Raw genomic sequence first — 27,212 nt, 5'->3', positions numbered from 1 at the left:
TCCCCCACCCTTTTTTTTTTTTTTTTTAATTTTTCATTTTCTTAATTTTTAAAAATTTTAAATTTTTCTTAATTTTTAAATTTTTGAATACTTTATAATTTAATTAATTTTTATATTATTATTTACACGTAAGCACGAAACGGTGTCGTTTTGCGTTTTCTCCGCCACGTCGGCGTGCAAAACGACGCCGTTTTGGACTAAACTCGCCGGAAAATTGCCACGTCAGCCATTTGGCCGGATTTTCGCGGAGTGGCACTTAAGTGTCCCATTTTACTCCGATGATGGCACTTAAGTGTACCATTTTAAAGTTATGGCACTTAAGTGTCCCGGCGTGCCAAGTTATGGCACTCCAGGTGTCCTCACCTCAAATCTTTTCACTTTTGACTAATTAAGTCTATCCGGCCGATTTTGATTAGAAATTGTACTATTAGCATTAACGTGCATTTTTTAAAATATATATATTTTAATAATTTTCTGAATTGTTATGTTTTTTTTTTTCTTTTACTTTTCTTATTCTTCTTTTTACAAGGGTTTTGGAGAGAAGGTCGGCGAGGGTGACCGGCGAGGGGTGAGGGTGATCAACGGAACCCCCGCCTACCCTAGGCGAGTGTGTTGAGGCCCTCATCAACTAAAGCGAGGGGATGCAAGCCCTCACCGGCCTAGTCAAGGGGCGCAACCTCACTCGGGGACAAGGAGGGCTGCTAAGCCCTCGCCTAGCCAGGTCTAAAGAGGGTGTCATAGCCCTCGCCTCTTCTAGGTAAGGGCTCGTGCACCTCGATGCCCTCCCCATGGCCATCGAGAGTTGGTCGGCCCTTGCCTATGGCTAGCAAGGGCTGGTGCCAATGGTTGCTAACCACCCTCGCCAGCCCTCTCTCCATAACCCTAAAAAAAAAAGTATAAAAAAATTATTAAAAAGTTCAATGTAATTGATTTCCAGTCAAAATTGATCAAATAAACTCAATTGACAAAATGTGAAAAAATTTGGACTCAATTGGCAAAATTAAAATGTTTAAGACATAATTATAGGTTTAGAGCTTTTTGGACAATTTTACCAATTGCATTAACTTGACAAGTTCTAGAATTTCGATTACACTTTTAAAAAAAAAAAGAAATTATGACTCAATTGCACTTCTACAATAGCTTTTAGGATTTTAGATATACTCATCCTTCTGCATAATTTCATCTATTTTTGTGTTGATCAAAAGTTAAAATGACTTCTTGAGGGCTTGACCTTATATTTGCCCAATGTGTGGCAAAGTAATTTCCATCTTTCAGCACCACGATTACTTTCCTCGATATTTTTTTGAATTTTGCTAGTATAATAGTTTTTGGATTACTGTGAAAAAATAGTTTATTATGAATCATAAATTTTTGAGAAAGTGAGCCTCATAATAATTTTATAATTATTTATTATATGATTTTTTTATCAGTTATTTTCAGGATAAATTAAAAGTTGTCACATTATCATTTCTCATTTTTCTTTTCTCAATGATGCTGTGTTAATCCATATTCTGCTGAGTGGGATTGGATAGTCATCTTTTCCTATTTTTAATAAGCGCCCGAACCTTGAATTATCGTATGAATTCCCTCGGGCACCATGCCTAATATTTATGACGCCCCACAAGAGGAATCAATCATTACCTCTGGCTCTATTTAAAGGGTGAAGTAGCCCGCATTTCTACACCATAAGAATTCCATTCCTTACAATCCTCTTCCACAACCTCATCGGCATCATCATCTCCTTCAGAAACAAACTCCAGTAACATGAAGACTCCAGCGGTCTTCAAACTCCTCTCGTTCTCTCAAATTCTTCTCATCACCGTCCTCCCGTTCGCATCCGCCTCCACCGACCTCGTGAACTACACATGCAGGAAGACGCCATACACCGTCTTCTGCGCCGCAGCTCTCGGTTTGGACCCCCGGAGCTCCACCGCAGACACCAAAACCCTAGGCCTAATCATGGTCGACAAGGTCGAGGCGCATGCCAAGTCGACTTTGACCAAAATCAAGTACTTGCGCGGCAAAGCCGCCCACCCGAGGACGAAGCAGGCATTGACCTCTTGCGAGCAGTCGTACGGATTCATCGTAAGCGCGATGGTGCCCCCTAGCAAGGAAAGTTTGACGAAAGGTGACTACAAGTTCGCCGTGGAGTACATGAATGCCGCGGTAAACGACGTGCAGGAGTGTGAAGCGGGCTTCGGAGGCTCAAAGTCGCCAATATCGGACTCGAACGATTATGAGCACAAAGCTGCCGCGGTGGCTTCCGCCATTGCCGGTTTATTGCTGTGAGTAGGGACGATCAGAGAGATGAATGGTCAAATTAGTGAGGGCTGTAAAAAAAAAATGGATAGCTAGGAAGCAATATGAAAACTGAACCGTAATGTTTCTTAATGAATGTGCAGGTTTTGTTTAATGAAATTCTGATAATAGTTTCAAATACCAAAGCGTACTCACTTTAAAGTAGATCGATATGATATTTTTCCTCCTCAAGTAAACATTTTTACACTCTTGATCATACATATGACCAGCTGTTGGAAGCTTATAAGTTAAATTTAGATTCTTATCAGTCATTTTTCCTTAATTGAGGATTATAATTTTCCACTCGTTTATCGGATACCAAATAAATCTATTAATGTATATGTTTCCATGATCAAGTGCCTCCCCACTACCTCATAGATATACGAGAGGACAAACCACAATGACCCAGGCCTTTCAGAAAAGTATTTTGTGGATGGGATGTATCATGTAATCTTGACACGGGGAGAAACAAGCAAATCGGAGATAAAGAGTGTTCAGAAGAGATAGGGTTGGTTTGAATACATGTCAATTAGACAATATAACTGACCAGTTTACCAGGCATCAGCCATGTTACAGTGGATATTTTCTGCTTTCAGTGCGCACTTTATCACCTTGATAACAAATAATTTGGTAGACTTGGAATGGACCAAATCGAGAGTTTCGAACGGATCATGTTAGCTTCAAGTTGTCGAGCTGTGGGAGTGAATACATCAATTTTCGAGCAAGCTCTAATCAGTTCGTTTTGTTAAATGTAAATAAAGTACCTTATCCCCTCGATGGTGGCATCAACTCGGAAAAGATCAGATAAGCCTCATCAACCAAAAAGTAGACATGCCTTTGCCAATTATTAATAAAGACAAAGTTGTTGAGCAATCACCCCCATGAAATTAGAGGATTTGGAACTTTATCCTGTCATTGGTAGTTATATTCTTAGATAATTCCCTCTGATCAGGCCAGAGTCTTTTCAAATTGAATCAATGCTTGTGGCGCATGCTGAGTGCAATCTGAGCCACCCAACTCGACCGTGATCTTATCTTTGGCTTTTATACCGAAACCCCACAAAGAAAAATCTATAATTGGGCCACGTTAAGTAGAGAGCATAAATAAGACTCTGTTCTTCTGATTATTCTACAAAAGAATCATTGATGTGATCAAAGAGCATTAAAAATCATGTCCAGTGGAGTCATCTTTAGAATTTTATATATGGAATGCACTTTAAACCTTGCTTCTAAATTTATGTGGCGCAATTCGATTTGCTTAATCTTTCCTACCAAGTGTAACCGAGTTTTGAACTATGCGATTGGTATGATCAAGTTTTAATCCTTCCCAAAAAGCATAATCAAGTATGCAAAATGTAACTGAGTTTTGAACTATTCGCTTGGTACGATTAAGATTTTCCATGTGCACAATTACGGTTGTTGCTTTGGGTAATTTCAATATTAGTGACTGGAAAAACTTGATTGTGCTTTTTAAAAAAGGTAATTTGCACTTGATTGTGTTAACTGAAAAACACAAAGAACTTGAATATATTACATTAAATAAGATTTAAGACTTTCAGCAAACTTTTCCCTATCATGCCTCTAGCTAAACTTTTTCAGAACCAGACATTCTCCTTTTGAGTAGGATTATGTTCTCTCCATTGATTTTTTTTTCCTTTAATGTGGAAAGATTCTTGTGTATTTCCTCACTTTAGGTGTATACATGAAACTTGTTTGTTGATGTTTCTACTAAATGCATGCAATTTTTTAGAACTTGATTCTTTCATTGGATGGCCTTAATTGCCAACTTTGTGAATAAGGTCTCCTCTGTTTTTTAAGAAACTAAAATGGTTCTGATACCTGAATGCAAATTTATTTTTTTACATCAATCCATAGCTCCTTTGTGAAAAATCAAAACTTGAAACTTATTTGGCACACTTTGCTTTAGTTGTACAAATTTATTCATAGATGTTTGATCTTGTTTGCTATTTTTTAATGAATCTTTCATATTCATACCCGAGTAGGGTCAAGACGTAAGAAAAATCATTGAAGGATTTAAAAACTTAGTAACAAGAACTAAAGTTTGTGTGCACAGTTAAAAAAAGAAAAGAAAAAAGAAACGGAAGTAAATCTTGTGCTGTGAATTCCATGTGCAAAGAAGCACTTGAATTTGCTCTTTCGTGCTACCGTTTGGTGATATGATGATGATTATTCTACAAATCTTGACATTGGTCTTTCTGTGGCTCTTTGGTACCGCAGTTTGGTGCCTCTGATAAAGTTGCGGATAGGGCTTGGAATGGTCTTAAACACAGAGGAGTAGAAGGTGGCTTTGGAGCAAACCTACGTGGAAAAGAAAATGGTGGACATGCGGAATGGACATGACTATCACAATAACAGTACCGTGACGAGAAAAGAGTAACAGTACAATGAATGTGATTTTCCTCGGCGTGGACAGGCGGAGGCCCTTCATTTAATGTGCCATGTGAAGTTGTTGAACGTAAAGAAAGGAAAAGGACATCTTTGATTTTGCGACGGAAGAGGCAAAAGCCAAACGCAGCTAAAGAGAATCATGCATATTAAAGCACACGCATAAAAGCTGTTGGAGAGACCCATATCCTTAGGAAAATATGTGGTGCTGATTATACGGTCATTCTTCCAGTCAGCTTATTAATTTCCATATGGAATCGTCATCGAAGGTTATATGTTCGAGAAATGACCTCAGTAATTTCTTTAATGAAGTCTTACAGACAAAAAGCTCCTTTTATAAAAAATCTGCCTAAATATCAGATACTCTGGCTAGCTAGTAGAGAGGATAAGAATATAGGGGTTATTTACTACAAACCTCATTTATGACTAGTCTGAATGTTTATCTACTTCAAAGTTGAACAGCCACAAAAAAACAAAACTTGGTAATATCTTCAAGGAAACAACTCGTTCAAAGGAGGGTTTTTGTAATTGTCCAAAAAAAAAAAAAAAAAAAAAAAAAAAAAAAAGGAGGGTTTTTGTTTGCTCAAAAAAAAAAGGAGGGTTTTTGAATGATGCTGAATCAAGTGTTAGGTGTCAACAGAGATATGGCAATCAATGTAGAAAGTATCAATTTCTTCCAAATGGTCAACTGGCACACATTCTACATCAAAAGAATTCCCTTTCTTACCATCCTCGTCCAAAACCTCATCAGAATCGTCATCTCCTTCAAAACAGACTCCAGTTAAATGAAGACTCCAGTGCTCTTCACGTTTCTCTCGTTCACTCAAATTCTTGTCATCACCATCCTCCCATTCACATCCGCCGACCTCGTCGACTACACATGCAAGAAGACGCCGCACGCCGACTTCTGCATCTCAGCTCTCCGGTCTGACCCCCGGAGCTCCACTGCCGACACCGCAACCCTAGGCCTAATCATGGTCGACAAGGTCGATGCGAATGCCGAGTCGACTGTGACCAAAATCAAGGACTTGCTGCGCAAATCCCCCGACCGAGGGACGAAGCAAGCGCTAACCTCTTGCGAGGAGTCGTACAAATATTGCATAAGCGCCCTGGTGCCCTCGAGCAAGGAAAGTTTGACAAAAGGCGACCCCAAGTTCGCCGTGGACAACATGAGGCAGGAGGCAATTCAGGCATCCTCTTGCGAGGAGGGCTTTGGAGGCAAGTCGCCATTATCAGGCTCAAACGATTATGAGAACAAGGCGACCTCTGTGGCTGCCGCCATCGCCAGTTTGCTGCTGTGAGCACTGATTGATCAGTGAGACGGTTAGCTAGATTAATAAAGGTTGAAGAAGAAATGTTTAGCTGGGAAGCAAAAATGGAAACTGAACTGTGATGTTTCCTAATGAAAGTGCAGTTTTCGTTTGATAAGATCCTATGAATCGTATCCAATACCAAAGCATGCTCATTTTTTTATAACTAATCGATATGATATCGATAGATGACATTTCCATGACCAAGCGCCTATCCGCTAGCTAATAGACAAACGCGTATACAAATTACGACAATTCACGCCGCTCAGAAAAAGCGTTATGCACGCCCACGGGACGCGTCATGGGGTCATCATGACACATGGAGAAACAAGCAAATCCGAGGTACAAATTTTCAAATTTCAAACATAAGGTTGGTTTAAACACATATCACTTAGACAATGTAATGGGTTAGTTTTTGTCCTCCATTAATATAAAACGGTCATATAACATCTATAAAATGGTCGTGTAACAACTTTATAACATCTTTATTTCTTCATAAACCCTCCATTATTTTACAGCGGATTTATAATGATTTATTAACTCTCTCTCTCTCTCTCTCTAGAATATAAATTAAACTTCAAAATCAAAATCTTTTAAAATACATTGAATTCTCACATCTTTCCTTCTTTTTTTCTAATAGCTAAATTATACACGTGATGTTGTTCTTGTTCTTTCTAATATTCATATAAAAATGCCAGTTATATATTGGGATGATAGTTGCTAGAGCTTGTTGTACCGAGTTTCATACTTTGAAAGGCAAAATTATCCTTAAAGACAATTCTTGCATGTCTCAGACATATTAATATTATTTTATAATCTTTTTTAACAAATTTTCAATAATTCTTATTTTTATATTATCTAATATTTTCCCAACAGTATGCCCCGTGTCAGTCATGATACATCATATGCTTTATGTTTCTCGAGTGCACCCAAGCAGAACCGTCTAACTTGGCACGCTTGAATAAGCATACTCAAAAGTCTTGGATGGATCATCTTGGTTTCACCGTGTCTGAGTTAAGGAAGTGAAAACATCAAACTTTCGAGTAAGCTTTAATCAGTTGATTTTGTTGCGCGCACACAAAGTACAATATCACCTTGATGGTGCCACCAACACGCAAAAGATCCTGTCTTCACATCACACGCTATGGCTTTTAGAGAGGACAAGTTTTATGGCAGTTTAATTGCTACAAAACCTCCGTTTTATGACGCGTATGAATGCTTATTTACTCCAAAGCATGTAATGTTTTCTTTAACATCTAAATTAATGCTCTAACTTTCATTTTCAACATTTGAAATCTGACTTTTATTTGATATTAAGGACTTTGAGACTGACTACTTTTCAAAAGAGGATACTTTCATTTACGATAAAGTCATGATGAGTTTTGCTTCGAGTGAAAGTTGAAAGGAGCTTTTCAGGGCTTGACCCTTGAATTTGCCAGACGTGCAGCACCGTAATTTCCGTCTATCAGCACATTGACTCCTTTTCATCCCTCCCATTCGCATCCGCCCGACCTCGTCGACGACGCGTGCAAGAAGACGCAACGCGCCGGCTTCTGTGCCAAGGCTCTCCGGTCCGATCCCAAAGCTCAGCCGCGGACGCCAAAACCCTTTGGCTAATCATCGTCGACAAGGTCGACGAGAACGCCAGTCGATTCTGAACAAATTCGAGGGCTTGCTCGGCAAAGCCCTTGGTCCAAGAACGAAGGAGGATTGTACGTCTGCGAGAAGTTGTCAGAGTCATCATAGGCCCCCTGATTTGGCTTTGCTGATGCCCGAGACCAGTTAAATTTGACTCATCAATACATTCCTTTTGTATTAGTATTTGTTTCAAAAGAAGAAAAAATGACTCACAAAATGCATGAAGAATTCACAATAGAGGAACTAAGGAACATCATGAAATTTGCAAAAATTGGCGTAGTTGAAAATCACATTATATCTATGTGATGTACAGCATAACTTTATTTCATGAATGTTGAGATTAATAATTATTTTCCAACCCTTTAAGATTTTACATTGCAATAGCCACTCGGCATTTCATTTTTATTGGTATCAGTAACTAGTTATGCACACCTAATCAATAGGGTCCATTTGTTTTGCAAAAAACAAATAATTTGAAAAACATTTTCTCATAAATGATCTCTAACATGGCTTATAAAAATGCATAAACGAATAATATTTTATTATCCAAGAAAATTTTTGAATATAAATTGTTATCAATAATGAAAATATTTTTGTTGACTAATTATTTTAACTGATATAAACAATTATTTTAAGAATAATAGTTTCCAAATTATTCATTTTTCGTGAAAAAAATAAAGCCTAAATTTTTTTCATGTTGCACTTTTTTAAATATTACCATAAGGTTGGATTAAAAGTAATGTTATTTCAAAAGTGTAATATTGTAAAAAGGCAGATTTTGAGAAAAATAAACCTATAATTAAAAAAAAATCTCAAGCACCCTCATTCTCTCTGTACTACCTAACTTTTTGTATTGTATGTTGACATAAGTTCCATTTTAAAAACAAGAATCCGTGAATACGAGTTTGAGAAAATTAATATCATTAGAAGTCCTCAAGAGAACATCATCGGGATCCTTGTCTTTGATGATGTTCTCTTGAGGACACCCTTCCTTATTTAATTGAGGTTGTCGACTTGGTTTTACTGCTGCCAGTCTTCTAAAGGCTTTGTTGTGCATCCACTGTGGCTAAAGGGGTGCTGTGGCGTCCTCCTTCCTGACGTTCCACCTAGCTAAGGCTCCTGGGCCTTTTGTGTTGTCCCGCCTTTTGTAGTTCTCTCCTTGTTCGGGCCACAGTTATTTATGTGCTCTTCTCCTTTTCTTTTCTTGTTTGCTAGCCTCCTTGTTGTCTCTCCGCTGCTTGTGATCCCCTTGCTCTGTATCCTTTTCGCAGCTTTTTTCTTTCCCCCTGGCACCCCTCCACTCATTGCGACTTTCTCTCTGAGTGCAAGTTGGTGCCGGGGGCCCCCCTTGCTGTACAGTTGTATAGCGTTTTGCAATAGCTAATATATCTCTTACCCTTACCAAAAAAAAGAGAGAGAACATCATCCCGTCTTTTACTATTTCCTCCATCTACTTATAATAAATATTAGATACGAATAGTAGTCTTGGGGTTGGTGTAAAGAAAGAACATAAATAAAAATATAGATAAATTTGCTTTGAAAGAAAATAAGTCATTGAAAAACTCTCAAATGGGCAACCTAATACTGTTCGTGACCCAATGACTTTAATATCAACACAAGTGCTGATTAAATAGGTTATAGTATCGTATTTCGGACATTGAATTCAGTTAACTTTGAATCTCTTGTCGATTTATTTGCAAGGATGCGAAGAAGTCATGGCCATTTAGTCATCTTCAATGATTGAAAATATAAAATAAAAATAAAAATAAAAATAAAAAGGACAATTATGATATGTCTTTTTGAACAGACCGGGGCGAAATGTCATGGTGGTTGCTCCTTTTGCACTTGAAACTGGGGACACACTTTTGTAGATTTTATTAAAGTGCAAAGATATTGAACAACTTTAATATCTCCAAAACTGTGAATCAATTAAAAAACAATAGTAACGACAGAGAGACACCAAATATCATATATTTACCATATTGTATATCTATTTAAAGTTTGAGAGACTCCTGCCAAATGTTCTACAAATTTTACTAACAAAAAGTCGTGTTTTTGAACTACAACCCTAGCCCCAATCCCAACCAACATACTTCATATAAGCTAATTGCTACAAGGTGGAACAGAAGCATCCAATGCAATTGAATTTCTTCATTACGTCGCGTACATAAACACATACATACGAACATGCCAAAATGAAAAATAACCAGATTATCAAAAGCACAAAGCAAGTGCTTTTAATTAAACTACACGAGATGAATTGTGGAAGCAACCCTATCAAGAAAGCGTGCAATGCATGGGAAGACAAAAACTACCCGCAACTCCTGATCGTACACTGATCTGCCTTTTTCTTTACTGCTATGGAATGCCATGCATGATACTGCAATGCTATATATTCTGTAAGACAAAGCCAAAATCTATATTATGGATTACGCGTTCGCGTTTCTCTTCTTAATGTGTGATTAAGAGGCACTGGGATTTTGCCGAGTCCTACTCCATCCCTGAACCTCTCATCAACCTTCAACTTTCCTTTTTTTTTGCTTTTCCTTCATTAGGTCAAACAATGAAGGGCTTCTTCTTCCTCACATTCATCTTGCTCTTCCACCTGATCGTTGCATCTCCGTGGGCGCCCGCTCTTTCGCTCCGGAAGAGGGTCGACTTGATCAAGAAGACTTGCAAGAAGACGCCGTACCCTGATCTGTGCATCTCGTCCTTGAGATCGCATCATATCCGCTCCGGCGCCACCGTCCACGACCTGGCCAGCATGATGCTGAAGTTGACTTTGGCAAACGCGACCGACACATTGAGTTACATAGAGGCACTGATCAATCAGGCCGAGGACCCGCAGCTGGAGAGGCCGTTAGACTATTGCGCTGAGCTGTACATACCGGTCGTGAAGTACACGCTTCCTCAGGCCATCGTTGCCTTCAACAAGACTCAATATGGATTCGCGGAGTATGGGGTGTCGGATGCAGGAGACCAGGCCGACACATGCGAGAATGACTTCTCCAAATCGAAGGTGTCGTCACCGTTGGGCAATAGGAATAAGCTCGTGAGCGAGCTGTGCGACGTGGCCGTGGCTATTATCAAGATGTTGCAGTAAGATTAAAATAAGTCTCTATTGATGATCTCTCCTGCAACATTCTTTAGAGAAGATGATGAAACCTGGTACTTCGAGTGAATGGTCTAATTTAGATGATGAGGATGAGGTCGTGCTAGGAAGAAACATATAATCTTGCTTTATAGATGTGATCACGATATAGCTTACATACATAGGTACTCATGAAAATGTTTGATGTCATCTCTCTCTCTCTCTCTCTCTCTCTCCCCCCCCATTTTCGACTGATCTTCTCATGTCCAATTCTTCGGAGATCTTCAATAAACAAAAGAAATGGAATAGACGTTTCCATATCGACAAAATGCTTATGCTTCAATCAAGACCGAGAATAGCTTCCTTAAAGTAGGGATCTTGACTTTCCTAGTGCCGTAAATTAATCGTAAGCCAGATGCAGCTCTGCCAATTAGAAGAGAACAACTGCTTAAATATATGCTCTTAATATGAATTCAAGGGCTATGGATCTCGGGTGTAGGTTTACAGGACTGGATGATAAAGGTCGAATCATGCGATAACGATCCGAGACTGAGGTCGGGAAATGAGATGTGCCTGAAATGAGAACATTTGTTTGAGAATTAGGGAATACGGTTAAGGAACCCAATTAGGAAGCAAGGAGATCAACATGCATCGCGTCAGCAAGAATCACAAACAAAAGACGAAGGTAAATCTCGTATGGTGTGGCATGGAGACTGATCTACAACACCAACATCGGGTCATGATAGTTTGCATAACTTCAATCACATTGCACCACTCATCGAAACCTCAGAAGGATAAATCACGGATTCGTCGGTGCATTATTTGAATGTTGGCCACCTAAGAGAACCAGCAAATATGAAATCAAACTGATCATCTGGCTCCACAGATCAACAGAGCTATAATGGGAGGTGAGTTCTCAGAAATGCTCTTGATTTGTTTTGCGAATATTAAAGTCATATCATTTATTGTCATATATCTCACCATCATACAAAATTCAAACAGAGGAATGCATTTGATTCCTCAGGATCTACAAAATTTATATGCAGGGCTAACCGTACCAAGAAATCAGGAAACAGCCTTGCAGTTTCAGAGGAGAGAGTTGAAACAGATTGAACCCCTGATCTTGAATTAAGGAATTCAGAAGTGTACCAGGTGGACTTGGATCTAGCAACAGAGATTTTTTTTTCAATATAAGTAATTGTACACACGTGAGGCCATGTGCCGGAAGTTTCTTCAACATGATGAACTTCATTAAAGGCTCTGATTGCTCGCACTAACATGACCACATGAAGAACACTCTCCTACTTACACGAAACCTGAAGGGTTACAAAATTGTATTGAAATGAAAACGAGCAGTGATAAATTTGACTGCCCTCTATCTGCACCGGTTACAGCACTCTCAAACACCGCCGAGAACCCACGTACATGTAGCCACGAGAATTTACAATATCCAAAGCTAGCCAGCTCCTCTGCATTTCTTTCTTCAAATCACAAGTACATCGGTTCTAGTTTATGTGACAAATAATGAAACAGATCTTAGATACGCAATGGAGGAAAACTAATTATTCCAGGAACATTTCCAGAAGACAGCTAGGAAATTATCCTTTTGGCCAACGAGTTGCTAGAGAGGCAACCCATGCAAAGACACAGCATCCCGTGACAAATAAACATCTCATGTGCAGGATAATTTAACTCACTCCCCCAACTTCGAAGAGTATACAAAAGGGGATAAATTACCCAGCAAAACAGTTTGTTGTAGCCACCTATACAGGTAAAAAAAAAAAAAGATCGCGATCGAATGGTCCAAATCATCCAGCAACTCTACCAGGCTTTTTCTCTGCACTTGAACCAGCAACCTCCTCTACCAAACTGTGGAGATAATCAAGGAGTGTCAGTTTTCATTTCCAAACTAAAAGTAAATGATATTGTCAAGAGAAAGAAACTGAAAGAAAAGGAACCCACCGTGGAGAACCGTATGCAGGTCCATTCATGTGAGTGATATATGAATTTTGGTTGTACTGAACGGATATTAGACCTCCTAGGGGTGATCCTGCTGACTCTGGGGAGCCTTCAAAGGTTGCCACCGAGGATTTTGTTCTAGGTGCAATTCCTGCGAGGGCAATGACCAAACATCTTGAGAATACTGAAACTTATGAACAACATAAACTATCAAACAGCTTTGGAAGAAGGTGAAAATCCACGAACCATATTGAAATCTTTTTAGTGCCATATTGTGTCTATGCAGGATAATACACTTGCAAAGAATTAGGCCATTGGAAAAAAACGCACACTGAGATTGTAATATGTTTTATAACTACTTCGCAGCCCTCTTAATACACACATATTACCAATGGCTGAAGGCAAGCTTCCACTGTGAGGAATAATAAATCTCAGTGAAGAACCACGTCCATTTCTCCAGATGACAATAAATTAATTCTCTCATCTAAATAGGCAAAAACGTAGGGAAATCAGTGAAACACTGTCAACTACACAAAATTAGTGACCAGTGGCATATGGACCCTCTCTATCTAGTCTTGGTCTGAGCAATAACTAATTTTGCAGGAAACTCTAAACCATTATCACAAGATCAAAGTAACATTACCCTGAAACAGTATCACGAGCAAGAAAAGACCAGTGAACACCATGGCAATGACACTGTTCTGAGAAGATGATGATGCCCTGGTCATTTTTGCCTTCTTCAAGGCCTTCATCCGCTCGATCCTCGCACGCTTCAACATCGCAAGTTGAGCGATCTCTTTAATCAGCTTTTGATCTGCGGAATCTAGTGATGGACCTCTTGGGGGCCGGGGAGGCTTAGGGGCCTTTTTATTGCTAGTCTTTTTCCGCTTTTCCTTCTGTGTGCTGCCTGGGCTCTTTTCTCCAACCAACTTAGGCATATTTCGCACATCAACACCATCCGAGTTCAGTATGTTGCCATAAAAACCGCCACACTCTTCATCTTTCGCCGAACTATCATTAAGCCTCCCATAGAACTCACTAACTAAATTCACTTCTTTTTTGGTATCAGAAGTAGAATCTTCACTCGAACCTTCTTCACTACAATTACCACCGACTTCAAGATCAATATCAAAATCCCTATCTCTGTGTTCCATTGAAACCCCCAATCTGACACCTTTTCTCCTATGCAAATTTAAAGGAGTTCACAACGACGGCAAAAGGCCTAATAACAGTGAGAATCTAACAACTAAGCTCCAAAACTCAGACCCGATTCAGGGAGACTGCTTAGCCACAGATACATGCCATGTCAAAGCAAGCGACTTTGGCATTCACTAAGCAGAAAACAATGTGGCAATTTTAACTTGCAAAAGAGGCTATGTTATGACTTCAAATATCCCCAGACTTTCTTTGCAAGATAGAGAACAGCTTCCTCTAGAAGTCAAACAAGACGCCAAACCCCCCCTTCACTTCAAATCAAAATATACGTGATCTTTGCCTATTTTCGAACCGCAATCCCGACCCAATCACAACCTGCAAGTTTCAAGCAATAAAACTCAATCATTAATCCCAAAGATACGAACTTTGTGCCGAAAATCCAGCAAGACGAAGGTAAAGCTAGAAACTTTAGGCTTAAAAACAGCCCCTAAGAGAAAGAAAACGAGAACCCACAAGAGAAAGTCGATCCCAAAAACTTCCAACGGGAGAAGAGTACAAAAGGGTCGTCAAAACAATCCGGAAAAAACACTCCAAAAACACCAAAAAGAGCTTAAACATTTCGAGGAACCGCTCGCGCGAATCAACGAAACGGACGAAACCAGGCAATGGGTTACCTTCCGGAGAGAGCGAACGAGAGCCCCAGATCTCCCAGGCGGAACACGGCGACGATTTATCTCGACACCTTCGGGCAAAGCTGCAGCGCCAGAGGGAAGGGAGGGGCCAGAAGGTTCGAGGCGAGAGGCCGGGAACACGAGAGATGGAGAGAGAGAAAGTAAATGGAGGAAATTCTTCAAGGAAAAGGAATTCAAACGTATTGAATAGTCAGAGGATAACAAAGGGGAGACGCCATTTTCGAGGTAGTGTCGAAAGCAGCTGGCGTCTTCCGAGGAAGGAGAGAGAGAGAGAGAGGAGATGGAGGGAGAGGTTATTCAGAGGTGAAGCCTCACCGACACATGGCGTGTCCGGTTATATGTAATTTGTCGCCCCCAAATTTTATTTTTTTTTCAAATTTGTGCTTTTTAGAAAAAAAAAAAGCAGTTATTTGCTTAGATGCCAATTTTGGGAAAATATTTATTGTTCTTCTATTTTTCGAATAAATTGGAACGTTTATTTGTTTCCTTATGGAAGATTTTCTTGGGAGCTGCCCAAAAGCTTAACTAATGTTGAGTTGTGCTGCGGCCGCGCATTATTTGGTAGATGAAATCGTAAGTTAAGGTAGTCTAGATCAAATAAACCTCTCACGTGATTGGATGAATTTTCTTATTTTTAACATCTTTGATTCGATTTTTAACAATGATCTGAATTTTGAAGCTTTTGCACATTTAAAATTTTTTTTTCAATTTAAAATTTTTGAGCATAGAAGATGCAAAAGAATTTGATTTCGAATGATTATCATATGGATAAGTTTTTACAAAATGCAATAGCTGAAAAAGCTCACTCTTTCACAACTTTAATGAGATTAAAATGAACTCACTCTTGAATTTGTTGATTTTTATAGCTAACGAAAAGATGATAAGAAATCCTACTTACCTTTTACCAAAAAAAAAAAGATGATAAGAAATATATAAATGCCGTGTATTAATTGCTCAAAAGAGGAACTTTCATGTGTTTTACATCCACATATCTCAGAAAAGGAAAAAGTACGGATTGAAAGTGTTGACACTGATTAATCATGCCAAGACTTTATTAATTTGGACCGAGTTTGTTTCCTCTCCATTCCTGATGACTTTTTTGGATGAGTGGGAGAACATAACATTTGACCTTCAACGAGTAAAATAAAAGGACCCCGAGAAAAAAATAGTAGAGGAAGAAGCCGGGCAGGTCCAAATTAAAGTGAACTCCCCCAAGCTATTTCTTACTTTTAAATATAGAAAACAAATGGGGAATAATATAAATATGGAGTTTTTTTTTTTTTAATTTCTGTGGGGATGAATGGGCCCGACCCAACTAAACTTGCCAAGGAGATGCATGGAATGATGCCCCAAAGATCTCAAATAGATGCTCAAAATAACTTAATCAAAGGCTTCGCAATGCCTTGTTTGGTGGGGGACATGTCATGAACGACGAGCAATATGTGAGGTCCCCAAGAGTTCTTATTAACAATCTTGCCCTAATTTTTTTCTTAAAAAATATACTATAAAGAGACTTTTATTCCCCATTCTAATGTCCAAATAGCATTATAATCAAATTTCTCGATTTTCTATTTCGATAAAAGTCGAGAAAAGGCGGGAAACAGAAGAAAGTGACAATTATCTAAAAATCTAGATATAGCCCCCACAATTATTTAGGAACTGAGGAACAAGACCACGTGCGTCTTGATCCGTCGAAATCAATGCATTGTTCGTGAAAGAATAGCTTCCATGTAGGGGCCAAAATTATTCGTCAAAATCTTAGTGGCCCTCGCTCTCCATCACCATCAATAAATTGCTGCCCATCCTTTTGTCGGGATTCAAATTATTATTTTTAAATTGACCTATATTCTAATTCGGAATACGTATATAGTTATTTCATCCGGTATATCACAATATATGCTTTGTATAGTTCAATTCCCAAATGCAATCACATGTATTGCTGGGAATCCAATTCACCATGATTTTTCTTATAAAAGATATACATTTGGCTAAATGCCCACCTTTGATATTGAAACTTTATTATCATATACATATTAGTTAAATCCTATCTAACTTTTTTCAGTATAAATTTTACTTTTTTTGGCGGACAAGTGATTAGGTTTTTGCTTAAAAGAGCCATAAGAACATGCCCCCAAGTTTCTTGCTTTCCTCATTGGAATCATGTCAATCAAAATGTCAAGCTAAATCATATTTATTAACTTGATCTTTAGAGAGATATCAACATCTTATTCAAGCAAGAGTTGTTCCAAGACTTTGTCGATAAGAAGGCAGGCCTCCTAACAAGTCCCGCAGAGACAACTTCCAAAGTCCAACACTTGGAAATTCTTAAGTTAAATATCAGCAAGAGGAATGCTAGAACTTGAAAATGGCGGACCCACTTGACGGCTTGGAGGCAAATATATAGAGCCCAAGCTCGTTCTTGTCGATCACGCCCCGGTCGATTCTCGATTGGTAATAGCACTCCTGAGGAGATTTTCGAATGTGATTGTCAAATTGACGGTTACTATTTTCCAGCAGCAATTCGAGTTTCGGTGCAGAATGAAAACGAGTACCTTCAGATTGAGGATGAACTGCGGGACGATGCTCTCTTTGACGAGAGCGACTGCACAACCACCCCATCCGGCTCCGGTAAGCCTCGCGCCTAGAGCGTCATTGTCGCGACAAGCCTTCACAAGCTCCTCCAACTCGGGGCAGCTAATTACAGGACAAAGGAAGAAAATAAACAGTTCAAAAACAGAAAACAGAAAATATGGTCATCTTTCTTGCCACTATTAAGCAAGGGGACTGCGAGCATCACCACCTGATGGGCATTGTGTTACTGACATAAAAACACTAAAGCAACTTATCTGATTAGCCCACTCTTAATGCTCTACATCGTAGATCTGGTTCATTCCCTTTGCTTTTCAGTCAAGAACATCAATGCCACTGGCTCACGTGTTCTTAGTTCTCACTACAGCCCTCATTATCCGGAGATTTTACTGTCTTATAAGAGGCGTGCCCTCATTGCGTAATCAAATCAACAGATCACTCTACTAATCAGAGTCCTCATTGTTGAAAACGAGACACTAGTGCAAGCATAAGCTAAGTGATGCTTTCGCAGCATACTTCTGAGCGTGTGCGCAACCATGTGATACATATGAGCATGTGCTGAACTGATATGGAAGTAGGACGTAAAAATGTACCTGCACTCATACAAAACGCTGCAGCTGTAATGGCTCTCATTCATGAGGTCACCAAGCTTCTCTAACATATCCTGCTCGCTGGTAAAAGAACAGAAACAATACGCACAATAAACACTTCAGGATCTAGGAGAAAATGTTACTAAATTGAATAAGGTTCTTTGCGCTGCATAGCATGTTTTTTGTGCTTCATCCCCCAGGATATCATTGACAATGCGGGCAGTGTGTACATGAAGGGAGGGAAAGAGCTGTCGGTAACTGTAAAAACTGACCTTAAATTAGATGATACGGTGTCCTTGAAAGCATACACTCTCTTGGCTTCAGAATATACATGAGACGCCCTCTAAACAAGGATTATGATTAAATTAAAAAAATTAGTCCAGGGAAGCAACAAGTGACCATTTCTTCTACAATATACGTGTGTTGTTGTGTAGTAGATAGACTTAACACAATTCAAATGCTTTCCAAAATGGAATTCTCAACAATTATTCAAAATTAGAACATTTAGTAACCAAGCTTGGAAAGATCACATCTTCATAATTTTGAAGTTTGTCAAAGTTCAAACAATCGCGAACTTTATGATAATGGTAGCACTAAAAAAGTGCTTCATAAAATTAATGCTTCATCTTAAACTAAGGATTAAAGAAGTACCTGATACAATTTGAAGTGCTTGGCCACTTTTAACACATCCAAAGAAGTTGGAGAGTGGCCTAAAACTGATGGCAGATCTTCCTCAGTAATTTGCTCAATCTCATCTGCTGTATAAGGTTCCTCCTTAAGAAGTTCCTTTTAAGAAAACAGCAACAGGGGAGAGTTAGTTGGAAGGTTAAAATGACCAATAGACTGCATAGTCCAATGCCCATGCCATACATAAAAACAATGGCAAGCAGGAACTAAGAAATTTATAATACAAATACAAGGGAAACTAAGATGAGAAATGACAAGTACCTTAACTGCAACAACAGGATCAGAAGAACCATGTTCACTGGCGAATGATAAGCACAACCCTTCTACATCAGAAAGAGTTTTAACTTTTGATATAGCCTCTTGTGGTTTCATTCCGAGTTTTATCCCGAGAACAATCTGCAGAAGAAATTAGAAGAGAATAGTGAACTCAGCAGACATAATGTATACCGCATCTCTAAAATAATAGTTCAAACTTACGAAAGGGTCTGCTCAATTTATCACAGCCACATATGGCTAATAGGAAGTATTAGATAATTGAGAATGAAGGTAACCTATGCTAAGGACTTTGAAAAAGAAAGAAAACAAAAAAACCTACCGCAGCTAACCGGCACTCCACCACCCTATTATTGTAGTTTGTTGCGGCAGTCACAGCCTTCTGAGATTCTGCCAGAGAATGAGCTATTATAAATGTTCCACCAGCAGGAAGTTGCACATCAGTTGCTCGAATAGGGTTGAAATCAATGAGCTCAGCAAATCCAGGTTTAGCCATCACGGATATGGCCTGTCAAGTGAAACAAAAGCAAATATTAGTCTTCACCGTCAAGTCTTGCGGAAGAAAGTTTTGCTGCCAATTTGAGGCACAAAAGTAAGAGAAATACATTAATTAAGAGAAGTCAATTTTTTTTCTAACTAGCTGTACATCAATAGAATTTTCCAGTAGAATGTGGGAAGAAAGTTTCACTGCCATTTAGAGGCACAAAAATAAGAGAAATACATGAATTAAGAGAAGTCAATTTACTGATAGCATTTTCCAGTAGAATCCCATACAATAACTCCCAGTCTCAGACTATGTTTCTAATAGAGAATCTTACAGTTTACATGAGAGTGACTGTCACCTGAGTTGAAGTGATTTTAGAGGATACAGGGAAACCAAATTGGACCATAAAGAGCAACCAATTAGTGCAACATGATAGGGAAACAAGACCCTCTGTATAATGGATATCACAAATTATTCAGTGAAAAACAAAGCTATAACTTGAGTCATGGCTCAGTTCATGGCTGACTGCCTCAGAATATATAGCTTAACTGTTTCAGAGTCACACAGAGCCTTATACCAAAACTTTCATAAGTATGATGAATTAACAACACCTAAAGCTAACACAAATCCCAAAGTCAGCAAGTTACAAACTAGACGAAAACCATATGATTTTCATTAAAAAAAGAAAAAAGAAAAAAAAAAGATTGACGATAAGACAAAAATTGAATCTGCAATGGAAATTCGGGACAATCTGAATGATTTCTGACCTGATCCATTCCACCAGACTGAGTTCCGATATGCCGTTCACACTCGCATGTCAATTGAGCAAGTTCTTTCTGACACATAAAAAGGAAACGTAGTAAACATGTCAAACACTCAAACAAATTACCAAATCATATGGGGAGTAACCATGAGAAGTATGTAAGTTAACTGATCATCATCCAAACAGATTCAAGAACTGTAGTTGATAACCCAATTTTTTTTCACTTAGAGATGTAAGAAACCAATACTTAAGAAATGACATGAACAATGAAACGTGATTTAAGAACAGGTCACTATCAGCATACTCTGATAATGACTAGTATCTATATGTTAGGAACACAAAACTCGCATGAATTAACCTTCAAAATAGACATCATTATGAGATCTTGATGAATGACAAGTGCTACCTTGGGAAAGTTTGCCCCAAGAACTGCCATTATAGCAATTGTAGAAGAACAAACAAACGCTGCAGAGCTTGAAAGTCCAGAGCCTGGAACACACAAAGCACACAGCCACACCAATTGGTTAGACCTCAATGTAAAAATGCAGAAATTACTTTTGGCCAATAACATCTGTCCAAAGACAAAGTACAAGCCCAAAGCAAATGAAAATCACACCTGTTGGAACTGTTCCGTCAATGATAACATCAAGTGAAACTGGCACACCAACATCTAGTCCTTTTGACGCTGCATATTCATAAAAACCTTTGTACCTGAGAACCAAAAAAATGTTGTTTCAACAACCACCCCAAAAAGCAGTGGCATTATTAAATGATTATCCAAACTGATTTGTCACTCCAATACAAAAAAACAGCCTCCAACATAAATAATCACAATAATTAACTATGCTAGCAAAATTACAGGGGACATGCAGGAAATGAAGCACTGAAGGAATTCGAGTCTCACCCACAGATGAAGTAATGGCCCCATTTGTGATTATTCAAATCAAGTTCCTACAAATTGAAGCAAATTTATGAAGGGACAAGAAAAATGGAAATTTGAAAGGATACATCCGATTTCATATTGTATTAAACTTCGTTCAAAAAACAGATTAACTTAGAATAAGCAAGCATTAAATCAAGTGTCGTATGAGGCGATCTCTCTCTATCTCTCTCTCTCTCTCTCACACACACAAGCACACAAATTAGAATGAAAAAGACAGAGAAACTCAGAACTAATCCAGCTAAGTTTACCAAGTCACCTGCAAAACCATGAGCCAAAACTACTAAAACAGAAATTCTATGGTCGACCATTAAAAAATACGAAGACGTGACGAATTTGACTACAGTATCAAGGCCAAAAGCACCTGCTCTGGATCAGCAGGATAACTGCACATCATGTACTTGTCGTTGACATTCCCGATACGAAGCAGCGGCTTCGCCTCCCCAGAATCGTACTTGCGTATCCCGATGATCGTGTCCTGCCGTATCGCCATCGGCAACACCGAGTAGCCCTCGTAGTCAATGTGCTCCCCGATCAAATTCACTCTCCCTACAGGCCGGCCCAACTCAATCAACAACAGAAACCGGCACAAACCCATCAATCAAAACCCAACCTTTCCCAGAACCCACTTCTCCACGACGCCCCCCGGGGCACGGCCAAACGTACCTGGCGACCGAGCGTACACGTCGGGTTGATGGCCGAAGGCCTCGACGAACTTGGCCTTGAGCGTGTCGAAGCGCAGCTGGGCCTCTTCCAGCTGGGACCCGTCGCCGTACACGGCCTCGAGGTCGGAGTAGACAGGGACGGGATGGTCCTCGTGCTTCGCCATTCGGGGAGCTCCGGCGACGGCGTGACCGGCGAAGGAAGATCGAAGAAAGTGCTTGGAAACAGAGAACGAAAACAGAGTGAAGAGAGAGAGAGAGAGAGAGCCGAAAAAGGATAATATAAAAGGGCGGAATGGGGTGTCACGAGCGTCCATCCTTTATTCTATATTTAAGGAGATCTGCCTTTTTGGATAAAGTTAAAAGATAAAGCCGATTTCCGGTAATCATCGTTCCTCTTCTTCTTTTCAAACAGAGTCCTTGTTGAAAAAACAGTCCTTGTTTTCTACGAATTTTAACGATGATGATATAATTACATTGCTGTCATTTTGCAATCGAGTGTAATGTCCTGGTCTTAAGTTCAACAATTCAGATGTAATATTTTTTTTTTTTTTGTATTGTTAAAAGAAGAACCCGATTGGATATTTTTAACTCCGAGTATTTGTAAGTTTGTTACTTATTTTTGCTATTAGACCCTTATCTTTAGTTTTGTGAAATTTGGATACGGGGACGATATAAATCGTGGGTAAATCTTTTTGGGCCAAAAAAGATATCTTAGTTGTGATTTTCGATGGGGTGCTATCTTAAATTAATTTGCTTTATCGTATTAGATATTAACGTTGGGTTTATCTTTTGAATTTAAATATTTAGATTTTTATATTTGGATTTCGATACGAAGGAATCTCTGGATGTTGATTTTCCGAAGCCAAGGGCTGGCCAAGCATTCGATTGTATCTGGGTCAAACTTAAGTTTTTATGCTGATGTGATTTGGGACTCTTTAAGTTTACGAGTTGGAAGCCCTTGATCATCCGTTGCCATCCATAAACCCTTGTTTGTCCGAGACGTTGGTTTGGATCGTGCCATGATGCAAGATAAGTTCGAGTTCGCTCGATTCGTATGAGTGGTGCAATGACAACATGCTCACTTAAATAAGTAATGATTATAATATAGACCAAATGTTTCAAGGAGTGAAAAACTCACATAAACATTGCTAATGGAATTATAGATGTTGGGTATCACTTCCCACCTTTTTGCCCACAAAAAGATGCTCACTCTTTTCACATAAATAGAACACTTTTCAAATTGAAAGAGTTCATTTATTTATCAAGAAAGAAAAGGTTAAAATATTTAAACACGAATAAAATAAATTATACCTATCTTTAGTATCCATTATTAATTATCCAAGAAAAGGATCATTTTAGCCGGAGGTCGGGATATGATCGGCCGGAGCTACCGTTAGCGATGCGGAAGAAGGCCTCATCATACCGAAGGCGACATTTCGCGAAACTCGAAAAATTGGGTGGGCGAAATCGCCGGAATCCAATAATTCAGTGGGCGAAGTGCAATTACCCCATATTAGGAGGAACACCGATGGCACGAATCATGCGTTGCACGTGCCGTGAATAAAAAACCAAAGGGCACGTGACCATCACCTAACCGAACCGCTCCCGAAGAAACAAACAAAAGAAAAGAGAGAGAAAAGAGAGAAATGAAAAAAAAACAGAACATTGGATCTGTAGCAGAGATGAAACGTGTCGGCTTTGGCTGGAAAGGAATCGTGCTTTCGTCGGTCGCCGTCACCTTTTGCGTCGATAATTTTGTGTTCTTGCGCGACGTTCGGGGTCGGCATTTGATTCAGATGTCGTGTCGTATCCTCTGACAGATGTTTTGCATCATCGCCACGCTCGCCATGCGGGATAAGAATATGGATGGACCAGCAGCGGGAGAGATTCCCCTTCACTGTAATGTGCACCTTAAAAAAAAAAAAAAAGGAAGCAATAATTGAAGAAGCAAATGCATCGCGCAGCTTGGGCGTGAGGATTCCCCGGCACGGCTTTTCATGAGGCCCCTGAAATCTTTATAGATTATAAGGTTGAGATCCTCTAAAGGTTGCACTCAAATTACATACCGTCACTTTTTCTTTCGTCGGCCTTTGCTCCGTTGTGTCCTCACCTGCATCTGTGACCAGGTCTTCGTCGTCGTTGCCTGTAGGCCAGCCCGTTGCCATTGCCCCGCCCCTCTCTCTCTCTCTCTTTGAAGGAAGACGAAGGGGCTCATGAAGATCGTCGCCGCCACAAGTGGCGGCCAACCTCGCGTAAACTCCCGGCGGCCTTAGATTCGACGCAAGGAGCCTTGAGGGGAGGCTCCACGCGCGCGCGCACGTAGAGTGGGGCGGGGGGTTGAAGGTATCACTGGAGAAGGGAGAAGGTGGCACGAGCACGACCGCGATTGCTCTCTACTTCTTCTTTGTTCATGGGGATTGGCTGCCAACTCGGAGATTGAGACAGACAGAATATGAAGTTTTGGAGGCTTAAAGTTTGATGTTGATGTCTTCTGAAAGGAGGGCAATTTCGTATTTTTGCTTATGGGGTTTTGTGTGAAAATGCAAAATAGTGCTTTTAGGGGAAAGTATTCAGCAGTGTCGTGTTACTATCACGTCGACTGCTGATGTAGAACGCTTTTATTTAATCGGTTTGATTATAAATTGATATTTGATAAGTGAGTTAGAACTTGATAAAAGCAATTTAAAAGTCTCATTCCCATGGCTCTATCATCCCATGGCCGGCGGCAAAAGTTCCATAAATTGATGGCACTGGCTTCAATAAGTACTTGTACTATTAAAATGGCACGCCAACCAATTTGCTTTACTTTCTTCACTCTTTTACGTTTCTTTGCTAAATTTTGTCCTTACATTATGACTTTCCCCAATTATTTTTTCCTAATTTGGGAAGGAAGATGCAGCATAGTTGTAGTTGCAAACTCCTATGTAATATCATTATTCACATTGAAGTTCATCGTACTGAAAGCTAACAGCATCAATTCTTCAAATGCAATGTTTTTGACTTAACATCATCATAAGAGCTTTTACTAACATTATCACAATGAGTCCCTTGTCAAGATGCATAAAGGGCTCATTTGATTTGGCTTTGAAGGATATCCTTGGGGAAATGTTTGCTTTTAGCTTAAAGGGATTTGGAAAAACGCAAATACTACATGGTAAATTGTAATTGAAAAGTGTCTTAGGATGCAACTTTGGCAAAATATTGTTTAGTAAGCATGCATTTGGAAAGTCCTTTGGTATGCCAATTTAATTTTTTTAAATTGAAAAAAAATGACCACAACTTTTATATTTTTGCATTGAGAGTATTGTAAAAGAAACATATTTAAAAATTTTATAATTAAAAAAAAATCACATCAAAGTTGATCTTTTAATTAAAAAGAGAGTTATTTTATTATAATAAATATGACCACATGTGTTTGGAGGAAAGAAATAAATTATTGTTAAATATTACAAACCTCCTTGACTTTTTATTAAATTCATGCACAATTTCATCACGTAAAGTGCTATGTCAAAAAATGCATTATCACTTGAAGCACTTGCCCTCTTATTTATGGCATTATGGTCAACTAAATACCCATATTGGAGATCCAAATTTATTGTTTAAAATCCATATCAATTACAACATTTCTTTATATATAATTGTGTAAAACCATTGTGGCTATGACAATTTGTACTTGTTTTTCATATGCATAACTTGACATATTAGTTAAAATCTCCACTTCTTTTTTAATACACCAAGGGCTCACTCAATTTATAAGCAAAGCAAGGAATTGACACGGTTAAACACTTCTCAATAATGGGAAAAGTGTCAAAAAAAGTCTTAAACACATTATATTTGTGTCAATTTAGTTCTAAACCTTTTAAGTTAATAACCTAAAAAATCATACCGATGCACTTGTAACCCTAAACTAATTATTTTACTACCAAAAACTCCAAACTAATGCACAAAGTTATCCCAAACTAATTAAATCAATTTAATGAAGGGCATAGATTTTATCATATTGGGGATTTTTGGTGATTCAATTTAATGAAGGGTATAGTTTATTGGGGTTTTTGGTGGTCAAATGAATTAATTTGGATAATCACAAGTGTACTAGTTTGAGATTTTTTTGTATTCATTTGGGATAAATTTATCATGGGAATGTACTGGTTTATGATTTTTCGTAGTTAAAAAAATAGTTTAGGTAAATTTGTCAAAGTGTATTAATTTTAGGTTTTTCAAGATATTAACCCAACCTCTTAATAGTGTCAATTTAGTCTTAAATCTTTTTAAACTAGTGCTCACTTAGTCCTAAACAATCTGACTTGATGCTGATTCAATCCCTTCCGGCTAATTTTAGCTAGATATTGTTAACGTTGATAATTTTTAATTATATTTTAATAAATCTTCTTTTTTATTTTTTATTTTTATCTTTTCCCCTTTTTTCTTTTTTTCTCTTATTCTTCCTTTTGCAAGTTACCAACCACTAGCCATGCTTGGATGGGCAACCCTCGCGTTGCCATGGTGAGGCCAAGCCTCGGCAAGGGTCGGCCTCATCGGATTCCTCTTGGGCGAGGGTTCTCCTCACCAAATCTAATCAAGTTGTCTTAGCCTAGGAAGGCCAACCCTCACATGCGAAAGGGATCCCCTCATTAGGGCTGCCTTGGCCCAAGCTAGGAGTTGGCCTCCCTCAAGCCAAATCCAACAAGTCCAACCCCCTAGCTAGTGGTTAGTCACTGACAAAGGCAAGAAGAAGAAAGAGACAAAAGAAAAGAAAGAAAAAAAAAAAAATTATCAAAAAATAATAAAAAAAAAATTATTAAAATTATATTAAAAATTATCCATATCGGCAATTAGGGTGCCACATAAGCTAGTTAACATCCATGTTGGCAATATCCGGTCAAGATTAACTGAATGACTAAATTGGCACTAAGTCAAACGTTTATGATTAAATTAGCATTATTTCATAAAGTTAAAGGACTAATTTGGCACAATTAAAAATGTTTAATACTAAATTGATATATTAAAAGGTTTATAACTAAATTGACATTAATGCAATATGTTCAACACTATTTTGATACTTTTCCCTCTCGATAATCATCTTACAAATGATATCTAACTTATTTATATGGATTTAAAAACCTGTGGGATTTGGATATCCGATGTCTACTAAATAATATTTATTTGCTCAAATATAATGTAAATTTAATAAACATATGCTGCATGGATACATAGAGACATACATAAACCATTAATTAATGAAATTGGAAAAGGATAAGAAATTTGTGCATCAAGTCTTCCAATTGCTTCATAAAAGATACAAATACATGAGCTTGTCCCTCCCAATCAATACAAGCATAGATAAATTCCAAGTTAAAATGATAAACAACCAATACATTTTGATTGTCTTTCATTTTCAACCAATAAAATGAATATGATCGTATATAGATATCACCATTGTTTACATAACTCCTATGCAATCCTAGAATAAATAGTGCAAATGTTACTTGATTTACATCTAGTTTTTCGTTTTTATCGTACAATTATTTACATTGAAATTTGCGATCTTTGTTAATCTTCTTTGGAACTTTTTTATTGTGTTGATTCGTTGGTTAGATCACATCTTTTCTCATATCATATTATTCATCTAAAATTAAATTAGAGTGCCTACTTATGGTATCTCCAGATTGTTGA

At 38.5% G+C, this 27,212-nt stretch overlaps 5 protein-coding genes across 5 annotated transcripts; 3 read left to right on the top strand and 2 right to left on the bottom strand.

The window, feature by feature from the left end:
* The first annotated feature begins 1,674 nt into the window (after positions 1 to 1,674).
* Positions 1,675 to 2,463, top strand: LOC104431150 (cell wall / vacuolar inhibitor of fructosidase 1-like). The gene has a single exon (XM_010043825.3). The coding sequence runs from the start codon at positions 1,765 to 1,767 to the stop codon at positions 2,287 to 2,289; it is 525 nt and encodes a 174-aa protein (XP_010042127.2). The 5' UTR covers positions 1,675 to 1,764; the 3' UTR covers positions 2,290 to 2,463.
* A 3,025-nt stretch (positions 2,464 to 5,488) lies between these two features.
* On the top strand, positions 5,489 to 6,004 carry LOC104417557 (cell wall / vacuolar inhibitor of fructosidase 1). Its single transcript, XM_010028814.2, has one exon. It carries the CDS (start codon positions 5,489 to 5,491, stop codon positions 6,002 to 6,004), a length of 516 nt encoding a protein of 171 aa, XP_010027116.2.
* A 4,085-nt stretch (positions 6,005 to 10,089) lies between these two features.
* LOC104415249 (cell wall / vacuolar inhibitor of fructosidase 1) lies at positions 10,090 to 11,085 on the top strand. The gene has a single exon (XM_010026508.3). The coding sequence runs from the start codon at positions 10,215 to 10,217 to the stop codon at positions 10,752 to 10,754; it is 540 nt and encodes a 179-aa protein (XP_010024810.2). The 5' UTR covers positions 10,090 to 10,214; the 3' UTR covers positions 10,755 to 11,085.
* Positions 11,086 to 12,182: 1,097 nt separating this feature from the next.
* On the bottom strand, positions 12,183 to 14,846 carry LOC104415247 (hypothetical protein). Its single transcript, XM_010026507.3, has 4 exons — positions 14,531 to 14,846; positions 13,345 to 14,231; positions 12,705 to 12,852; positions 12,183 to 12,611 (listed from the first exon to the last, which is right to left on the bottom strand). The coding sequence occupies exons 2-4, from the start codon at positions 13,853 to 13,855 to the stop codon at positions 12,551 to 12,553; spliced, it is 720 nt and encodes a 239-aa protein (XP_010024809.2). The 5' UTR covers positions 13,856 to 14,231; positions 14,531 to 14,846; the 3' UTR covers positions 12,183 to 12,550.
* Positions 14,847 to 16,717: 1,871 nt separating this feature from the next.
* On the bottom strand, positions 16,718 to 21,846 carry LOC104415246 (galactokinase). The gene is made up of 13 exons (XM_010026506.2): positions 21,541 to 21,846; positions 21,239 to 21,423; positions 20,839 to 20,885; positions 20,551 to 20,645; positions 20,341 to 20,423; positions 19,939 to 20,007; positions 19,010 to 19,195; positions 18,676 to 18,810; positions 18,379 to 18,513; positions 18,000 to 18,070; positions 17,731 to 17,808; positions 17,101 to 17,242; positions 16,718 to 17,011 (listed from the first exon to the last, which is right to left on the bottom strand). The coding sequence occupies exons 1-13, from the start codon at positions 21,701 to 21,703 to the stop codon at positions 16,901 to 16,903; spliced, it is 1,500 nt and encodes a 499-aa protein (XP_010024808.2). The 5' UTR covers positions 21,704 to 21,846; the 3' UTR covers positions 16,718 to 16,900.
* Between the last annotated feature and the right edge of the window lie 5,366 nt (positions 21,847 to 27,212).

The sequence above is a fragment of the Eucalyptus grandis genome, chromosome 8, assembly GCF_016545825.1.
Source record: "Eucalyptus grandis isolate ANBG69807.140 chromosome 8, ASM1654582v1, whole genome shotgun sequence".
Classification (NCBI taxonomy): Eukaryota; Viridiplantae; Streptophyta; class Magnoliopsida; order Myrtales; family Myrtaceae; genus Eucalyptus; species Eucalyptus grandis.
The sequence above is the reverse complement of the archived record's forward strand: the minus strand, read 5'-3'. Positions and strand labels throughout refer to the sequence as shown.

What these genes read in the sequence shown, in the direction of transcription:
- LOC104415246 (XM_010026506.2), bottom strand. Translation starts at nt 21,703, where the DNA reads ATGGCGAAGCACGAGGACCATCCCGTCCCTGTCTACTCCGACCTCGAG. An exon ending in TGACGGAACAGTTCCAACAG is followed by an intron (nt 20,424 to 20,550) that starts GTGTGATTTTCA and finishes TGTGTGTTCCAG; the next exon opens with GCTCTGGACTTTCAAGCTCT. An exon ending in AGTCTGGTGGAATGGATCAG is followed by an intron (nt 19,196 to 19,938) that starts GTCAGAAATCAT and finishes TTCACTTGACAG; the next exon opens with GCCATATCCGTGATGGCTAA.
- LOC104431150 (XM_010043825.3), top strand. Translation starts at nt 1,765, where the DNA reads ATGAAGACTCCAGCGGTCTTCAAACTCCTCTCGTTCTCTCAAATTCTT.
- LOC104415247 (XM_010026507.3), bottom strand. Translation starts at nt 13,855, where the DNA reads ATGGAACACAGAGATAGGGATTTTGATATTGATCTTGAAGTCGGTGGT. An exon ending in GCTCGTGATACTGTTTCAGG is followed by an intron (nt 12,853 to 13,344) that starts GTAATGTTACTT and finishes TTGCCCTCGCAG; the next exon opens with GAATTGCACCTAGAACAAAA. An exon ending in CCTGCATACGGTTCTCCACG is followed by an intron (nt 12,612 to 12,704) that starts GTGGGTTCCTTT and finishes TTATCTCCACAG; the next exon opens with TTTGGTAGAGGAGGTTGCTG.
- LOC104417557 (XM_010028814.2), top strand. Translation starts at nt 5,489, where the DNA reads ATGAAGACTCCAGTGCTCTTCACGTTTCTCTCGTTCACTCAAATTCTT.
- LOC104415249 (XM_010026508.3), top strand. Translation starts at nt 10,215, where the DNA reads ATGAAGGGCTTCTTCTTCCTCACATTCATCTTGCTCTTCCACCTGATC.